The sequence below is a fragment of the Gekko japonicus genome, unplaced genomic scaffold, assembly GCF_001447785.1.
Source record: "Gekko japonicus isolate JY-2015 unplaced genomic scaffold, Gekko_japonicus_V1.1 scaffold6323, whole genome shotgun sequence".
In the NCBI taxonomy this organism is placed as follows: Eukaryota; Metazoa; Chordata; class Lepidosauria; order Squamata; family Gekkonidae; genus Gekko; species Gekko japonicus.
The window spans coordinates 19,789-28,168 of record NW_015161018.1 but is presented as its reverse complement, the minus strand read 5'-3'; the positions used below and the strand labels follow the sequence as shown (position 1 = coordinate 28,168).

General features: G+C 51.1%; 2 protein-coding genes across 2 annotated transcripts in view; one reads left to right on the top strand and one right to left on the bottom strand.

Moving 5' to 3' along the window:
- Positions 1-2,221: 2,221 nt before the first annotated feature.
- On the bottom strand, positions 2,222-4,897 carry LOC107122620 (olfactory receptor 51E1-like). Its single transcript, XM_015425735.1, has 2 exons — positions 4,879-4,897; positions 2,222-3,141 (listed from the first exon to the last, which is right to left on the bottom strand). Exons 1-2 carry the CDS (start codon positions 4,895-4,897, stop codon positions 2,222-2,224), a joined length of 939 nt encoding a protein of 312 aa, XP_015281221.1.
- A 2,589-nt stretch (positions 4,898-7,486) lies between these two features.
- Positions 7,487-8,380, top strand: part of LOC107122612 (putative olfactory receptor 52P1) — an 8,170-nt gene continuing 7,276 nt past the window's right edge. The window contains exons 1-2 of the mRNA XM_015425724.1: positions 7,487-7,664; positions 7,776-7,793. Coding sequence (XP_015281210.1) covers positions 7,487-7,664; positions 7,776-7,793 — 196 coding nt within the window. The remainder of the gene's footprint in view (positions 7,665-7,775; positions 7,794-8,380) is intronic.

The window sequence follows — 8,380 nt, the reverse complement described above, 5'->3', positions numbered from 1 at the left end:
CTGGGCGTGGCCAACTCGGGAGCCAGCCGGAACTCCGTTCCTGTGCGTTCCTGCCAAAAAATAGCCCTGCTGCTTCCTGCTTGGAAAGTTACAGAAATAGAGAAGAGATAGAAAAACAACACTATGACTACTTTATAAATTTAACTGTATGAATGGGTTTTAAATGTTCTGAACTAACTATTCCATTTTTCTCACGACACCCAGCAGCTTCATGTGGAGGAGTAGGGAATCAAACCCAGTTCTCCAGATTAGAGGCCGCTGCTTTTTTGTGTGGCCAAGGTCTTGGCATTGTAGAACCTGACGTTCCGCCAGTTACTGTGACTGGCATCCGCTTGTTGTAAAACAGTCAAAAGTGTTTAATACTCAGACTATCAATGGATCTTGCTCTATTGGAAAGAAGAGATTTCTTTGCTGTTAAAAACCTTTATTTCTAAGGGTAAAAGGTACACGGGATAACTACAAATAAACATAACACTAACAGCTACATTTTCTAAGCTGTCTATAGTCAACACTAACACAGAGATAATGGAGAATCTGTCCTTCTTCTCGACCCCTAGAAAGGAAGTCACCTGAAACAAACAACCAATCTGTATCACAATAGAAGCTACTTTTCCCGGGCTAATTCCCTATTGGCTTACTGCCAGGTATCCCTTCCAGGTCAGTCTAAACAATAGCAATACTAGGCAAACAAGTTAACCCTATAATGACTGGTCAGACCTTGTAAACACATGCATTTCCAACACAGCTCACATATTTTTGTCTTAGCTCAGGAAGGATGGCTTCAGTGCAAACTGCTTTATGCAGTAGCCAAATGGCTCGCTCACAACTTTAATGCCAGTAGCTCACAAAGTAAAATTTTTGCTCACAAGACTCCACAGCATAGAGGGAGCGTTGACTGGTGTTACCGAAACTCCTCTCAACGAGATGGTTCCGTGGCCCAACTCTGTCTTATGTACGACAGTGGGCTTATTCTGAGTTCTTTATGACCAATTGTATACAGAGGGCGGATTCAGAAACGGACGCTCCTATTTCCCAAGAAGACAACACACCTGATGTTTAAGAATAATTGTTGTCTTTACTAAATGTTGTTGATTCTCAAGCATACAAAAACAGATGCACTCTCACAGTCTCACAAGATTCCTTTAGTTACAGCAGTTGCAGAAAACAATAAGTAATAAAAATAATAACAAAACTCACAGGGAGGTTACACACAAGAGGTTGCGAGTTATACTTATCTGATCCGGTTTTAGAAGTAAACTTACTTAACAGCAGAAACGGGAACAGAAGGTCTAACTCTAGGCACTCTATTACACACGGCTGGGCCAGCCAAAACACATGTGGGTTCTCTTGGACGCACTCCAAGAGAACACTTAAGAATTTCCCTATAGCAGAGCTTCAGTTGCCTGCTGTGGAAGGGGGAGGGAGGTTGTAAGTTATAGAAAGGTGGGGGATGGCTAGCTAACTCAGAACAAAGGCTGTGTTTCTCTTTTTAAAACCTAGTGTTGGGGGTTGGCATAAGGCCAATCTATACTTAAAATCCGTCCCCTTGTCTATACCTATAGGTTGGAGGGTTGTGACATCCTACCTAGAGGGGTGTGGGGCAATATTCAAATTCTAAACCTAACTTCAAAGGGGAGCCATGTGGCAAGGTGTCAAAGTTGTATTCCCATAGCAACCTTTGACTTGTAGATCGATGGCTTGATCCAAGAAAGCAATAACAGGATGTTGTTTTTGTGATGCAGACCCAGATAGATGGGGGTTACGTGCCATTCCATGAGATAGGTAATGGTGGGTTCCTTGTCGTTTTCCAGTCTACCCAAGCTGGGTGTAATGGAGAATGTCTTCTTTATTGCAAAGCATGCTGGGGCAGCAGTGGGTATGCTTGTAGTCCATTTGCATAGGCAGGGCAAACCCTGCTAGTCCAGGTGCAAAGCAAGCAGAAACAGGCACAGCATTTCCCAAACCCCACATACCCAAATGCAGAGACAGTTACAGACATGGCATTAACAACACACCAATAATACATTCAAAAGCACACATGGTAACACTGGGACCAAACTGGGAACACCAAAGTGGGATCAACAAGACCATGAACAGTGAAAACTCCATTATCCTGGGCCTCATATGGCCGGAAAGAAACCTGTATACAGATTACTTCAGCACAGTGACCCTGATGGTAGAATTTCCTTGAAGTGAGCTCTTGGATGGACAGAAATCCATATCAGGGTGTGACCCTGCCAAAAGCCCTCCCTATCCTGAGACGGATCTGCTTGGTCTTCACCCCATAGACTAAGGGGTTCAGCACAGGAGGCACCAGCAGGTGCACATTGGCCATGATAACGTGGACGTGGGAACCGTGGGTCTTACTGAACCTGTGCACCATGGACAAACCAATGAAGGGGACGTAGAACAGAAAGACCGCACAGATGTGCGAAACGCAGGTCCCAAGGGCCTTGAGACGTGCCTCGTGGGTCAAACTCAAGGCCGCCTTCAGGATGAAGAAGTACGAGAAGGAGATGAGCAGCGAATCCACCCCAATGGCAAAAATGATGACAATCAGTCCGTAGATGATGTTGAATTTTATGTCGCCGCAGGCGAGCTTCATCATGTCCTGGTGAAGGCAGTAGGAATGGGAGAGAACGTTGGACCGGCAGAAGGGAAACCTCTTAATGCTCAGCAGAGGGGCCATCAAGGCCGCCCCGCGGATTATGGCCACCAGTCCTATCTTAGCTATCCTGGGTACGGTAAGGATGGATGCGTGACGCAGCGGGTAGCAGATGGCGACATAGCGGTCGAAAGCCATCGCCACCAGGAGGGTGGACTCCATGCCCGACAGGCTGTGGATGCAGAACATCTGGACCAGGCAAGCGTCAAAGGCAATGCTGGTGGACTTGAACCAGAATATGGCTATCATTTTGGGCATGGTGGCCAGGGATATCAGCGTGTCAATGGCTGCCAACATACAGAGGAAAAGGTACATGGGCTCATGGAGGCTCCGCTCGACCTTCACGATGTAGACGATGATGCAGTTGCCCAGGACAGCCAGCAGGAGCAGGAAGCAGAGGGGGAACGCCAGCCAGAACTGAGCGGCTCCCAGACCTGGGAATCCAACCAAGATGAACACGGTGGCAGTGGCGTTGCCTGGTTGGGGAAGTGCCGTGGGCAGGTGGTTGTTCCTCCTGGATTAAGAAGAAGAAGAAGAAGGAGAAGAAGAAGAAGAAGAAGAGATTGGATTTATACCCCACCCATCACTACCCAAAGGAGTCTCCCATCCAAGTACCAAACCTGCTTAGCTCCCAATTTATGGTGACCCCAGCAGGGGGCTTTCAAGGCAAGTGAGAAGCAGAGGTGGTTGGCCTTTGCTTTCCTCTGCAGAGCCTTCCTTGGTGGTCTCCCATCCAAATACCAACCCTGCTTAGCTCCCAACGTACAGTGACCCCAGCTAGGGGCTTTCAAGGGAAGTGAGAAGCAGAGGTGGTTGGCCATGGCCTTCCTCGGCAGAGTCTCCTTTGGTGGTCTCCCTTCCAAGTACAGACCCATCTTAGCTTCCAACTTATGGGGATCCTAGAAAGCGGGTTTCAAGGCATGTGAGAAGCAGAGGTGGTTAGCCATTGTCTTCCTTGGGGGGGTCTTCTTTGGTGGTCTCCCTTCCAAGTACCAACCCTGCTTAGCTCCCAACTTATGGCAACCTCAGCAAGGGGCTTCCAAAGCAAGAGAGAAGCAGAGGTGGCTGGCCATGGCCTTCCTCTGCAGAGCCTTCCTTGGTGGGCTCCTTTCTAAGTATAGACCCTGCTTGGCTTCCAACTTACGGCAACCCCAGCAAGGGGCTCTCAAGGCAAGTGAGAAGCAGAGGTGGCTGGCCATTGCCTTCCTCTGCAGAGTCTTCCTTGGGGGGGTCTCCCTTCCAAGTATAGACCCTGCTTGGCTTCCAACTTATGGCAACCCCAGCAGGGGCTCTCAAGGCAAGTGAGAAGCAGAGGTGGTTAGCCATTGCCTTCCTCTGCAGAGTCTTCCTTGGGGGGGTGTCTCCCTTCCAAGTATAGACCCTGCTTAGCTCCCAACTTATGGCAACCTCAGCAAGGGGCTTCCAAAGCAAGAGAGAAGCAGAGGTGGCTGGCCATGGCCAGTTTGGTGTAGTGGTTAAGTGCGCGGACTCTAATCTGGGAGAACCGGGTTTGATTCCCCACTCCTCCACATGCACCTGGCTGGACGACCTTGGGCAAGCCTTAGTTCTGATATGAGCTGTCCTTGAAAAAGAGCAGTTTCTGTCAAGAGCTCTCTCAGCCCCACCCACCTCACAGGGTGTCTGTTGTGGGGAGGGGAAGGGAAAGGAGTTTGTAAGCCGCTCTGAGACACCTTTGGGTAGTGAAGGGCGGGGTATAAATCCAATCTCTTCTCTTCTTCTTCTTCTTCCTCTGCAGAGCCTTCCTTCGTGGGCTCCCTTCCAAGTATAGACCCTGATTGGCTTCCAACTTATGGCAACCCCAGCAAGGGGCTCTCAAGGCAAGTGAGAAGCAGAGGTGGTTAGCCATTGCCTTCCTCTGCAGAGTCTTCCTTGGTGGTCTCCCTTCCAAGTATAGACCCTGCTTAGCTCCCAACGTATGGCAACCTCAGCAAGGGGCTTCCAAAGCAAGAGAGAAGCAGAGGTGGCTGGCCATGGCCTTCCTCTGCAGAGCCTTCCTTGGTGGACTCCTTTCCAAGTATAGACCCTGATTGGCTTCCAACTTATGGCAACCCCAGCAAGGGGCTTCCAAGGCAAGTGAGAAGCAGAGGTGGTTGGCCATGGCCTTCCTCTGCAGTGTATTCCTGGGTGGTCTCCCTTCCAAGTACCGACCCTGCTTAGCTTCCAATATCCGGTGAGAGTGGACGGCATCATGCTGCCTTCTGTCCCAATCATATTGGTTAGATTACGTTTCTTTCCAAAGTATAAATGAGACGGATCATTACTCCCTGCCGTGCGTGTGCGTCATACTCAATTTGCAGGTAAAGGGAAGCCGAATGGCTGCAATGAGGGGTGGCCACTGTGGTGGGCGGGGCTTCCACCTACTGGCCGGCTGACTGGCAACAGGCAGGAGCCCACCCATGAAATCGGGGGACCCCCCCGCTCCCACTTGGGGACTCGCAAGCCTGGACCCACACGCCTCCCGACTTGAATCCATCTTCATCGTTGTCCTAGTAATTCTGGGCATTTGTATAACACTTTCAGCATTAATGGGGCTCCACGCACATTTATCTTGCTTCGTGCCCATTATCTTGCCGTAATCCTGAGAAGAGCCCTGTCAGGTAGGCCAGTGTTATAGTCTGCGCCTGCAATGGGGGGGCTGAAACTGGTCTATGTTTGTGGCAGAGATGGGAATTAACCCAAGAATCCCTTCAGTAGAGTTTTCCCTCAGAACCACTCGGTTGTCTGAGCAAGTCTGAGAGGGCTGTGGTCACCCCGGAAATACAAACCAGGGGAATACCTGTCCACACCTGTCACCCTGCTGAGACCGGACCATTGGTAAAGTTCTGAACAGCTTGAGAGCCTCTGTGCTTCCTCCCACATCAGTCCACGCTGGCCTACACGGGCACAAAGGCGAGTGCCTTATGCAGAAGAAGAGGAGGAGGAGGAGGAGGAGGAGATTGGATTTATACCCCGCCCTTCATTACCCGAAGGCGTCTCAGAGTGGCTTACAAACTCCTTTCCCTTTCCCTCCCCACAACAGGCACCCTGTGAGGCAGGTGGGGCTAAGAGAGCTCTTTCAAGAACTGCCCTTTCAAGGACAGCTGTGCCAGAACTATGGCTTGCCCAACATCATCCAGCAGCTGCAAGTGGAGGGGTGGGGAATCAAGGTAGGTGAGGTAGGGTGGGGCTGAGAGAGCTCTCTCCAGAACAGTCCTCAACAGAACAGCTCTGACAGAGACGCTGGCGTGATTGACAAAAGGTGTGGGCAAAGCGATTCTGCAGAGTGACTGACCCAAGTCACACCAGCAGCTGCGAGTGGAGGAGCGGGGGAATCAAACCCGGCTCTCCCAGATTAGAGTCCGTGCTCCTAACCAGTGCACCAAACTGGCTCTCCCATCCCTGCTGCCTTATGCTGGATCAGACGATTGGTCCAGCAAGGTCAGTCTAGTCTACCCAGGCTCTCCTGGGTCTCAGGTCGAGGTCTTTCTCATCCCCTACTACTTGGTCCTTGTAGCTGGAGATGCTGGGGATTGAACCGGAGACCTTCTGCATGCCAAGCAGCGGCTCTGCCACTGAGCCACGGCCCCTCCCCAGTGTGAGAAATGTAATAACTCTTTGTAATCGATATCCAGCTATGTATACTGGGAGCAGTTTTGAGAACTGCAGAGAAGTGGTATGGAGATATAGTAAAAGGAAATGGAGTTCCTAATAATGCCTGGAATGTGTTCGCTTGCTGCATGACGGAAGTGCGAGGGGACCTTGGCAGGTGAGAGGCATCTCCGTACCCAGCGGGGTCCAAGGGGAGAGGCCCTCGCAGGGAACGCTGGATGCCATTTTGCTTTGCCGACCAGCTTCCTCCGACGACAAGAGGCCTCAGAGTGACACCACGAAAACACTCTCAGCATTCAGATTAATTCCGCTGTGCCAGGCATTGCCCTGGTGGCGGAAAGTGCCGTAAAGTCACAGCAGACTGATGGCGACCCCGTAGGGTTTTCAAGGAAAGAGTCAAGCAGAGGTGGTTTAAGAACATAAGAACATAAGAGATGCCAGTGTTGGATCAGGCCAAAGGCCCATCCAGTCCAACACTCTGTGTCATACAGTGGCCAGAAATACCAGTGCCATCAGGAGGTCCAGCAGTGGGGCCAGGACACTAGAAGCCCTCCCACTGTTGACCCCCCACCCCAAGCACCAAGATGACAGAGCATCCCTTGCTCCAGAGTCCCCATCTATACCTTGTGGCTAATAGCCACTGATGGACCTCTGCTCCATAGAAGAACATAAGAGATGCCAATGTTGGATCAGGCCAAACGCCCATCCAGACCAACACTCTGTGTCACACAGTGGCCAGAAATACCAGTGCCATCAGGAGGTCCAGCAGTGGGGCCAGGACATTAGGAGCCCTCCCACTGTTGACACCCCCCCAAGCACCCAGAAGACAGAGCATCACTCGCCCCAGAGCCCCTATCTATACCTTGTGGCTAATAGCCACTGATGGACCTCTGCTCCAGATGCTTATCTAATTCCCTTTTGAAGCCGTCCATGCTTGTAGCCGCCACCACTTCCTTTGCCATTCTCTGCCTCTCCATAGCTACCCTGGGCTTCCTTGGTGGTCTCCAATCCAGGTATTAATCAGGTTCAGTCCTGCTTAGCTTCTGAGATCTGACAAAATCGGGCTAGGCTGGGCCATCCAGGTCAGGACAAAAGACATTCAGAGGAGGTTTGCCATGGCTTACCCCTGTGTAGCGACCGTGGACTTCCTTGGTGGTCTCCCACCCAAGTTCTCACCAGGCCTGACCCTGATAGCTTCCGTGATGTGACGAGATGGGGCTAGTCTGGATCCTCAAGGCTAGGGCAGAAGACGTAGAGAGGTGGTCTGCCATTGCCTCCCTCTCCATAGCGACCCTGGCGTTCCTTACGGTCTCCCACCCAAGTCCTCACCAGGGACAACTCGGCTTCACTTCCAAGATCTGGCAAAATCGGGCCAACCTGCTCCATGCAGGTGACAGCAGCCGCTGCACTACATTCTGCCTAAACAATGGCATCTCCGTACCAGGTTGATTCCTCACTCACCAGTCTCTGATTCTCGGAATGCTCATCCCTCTTCACGCAGACACGAACCCACCAGCAGGTGAGGGTTCCTCGCCTCCTCACAGCCACTGCACATGAGACTCGCTCTCCGGGCCTATTTATCTCTATTTCAGAAATCCCACTAGGGAAGAGTCCTCAGAGAACTTTCTAGAGAGCTCACAGAGCCTTTGTCCGTCATCTTCAAGACCTCTTGGAGAATGGGAGACGTGCCACAAGACTGGAGGAGAGCAGATGTGATCCCAATTTTCAGAGAAGGGAGGAAGGATGACCCAGGAAACTACAGGCCAGTCAGTCCGACCTTTGTCCCGGGGAAGATACTGGGTCAGATTTTAAAGGGAAAGATCTGCAAGCATCTAAAGGACAACTTGGTGAACAAGGGAAGTCAGCACAGCTTTGTCCCCAGCGGGTCCTGCCAGACCAACCTCATCTCCTTCTTGGACTGTTGATGTTGCTTACCTGGATGGGCCTGGTCCAACACTGGCTTCTCTTACGTTAAGAACATAAGAACATAAGAGAAGAAGCCAATGTTGGATCAGGCCAATGGCCCATCCAGTCCGACACTCTGTGTTACACAGTGGCCAAAAATACCAGGTGTCACCAGGAGGTTCACCAGTGTGGCCAGGACAT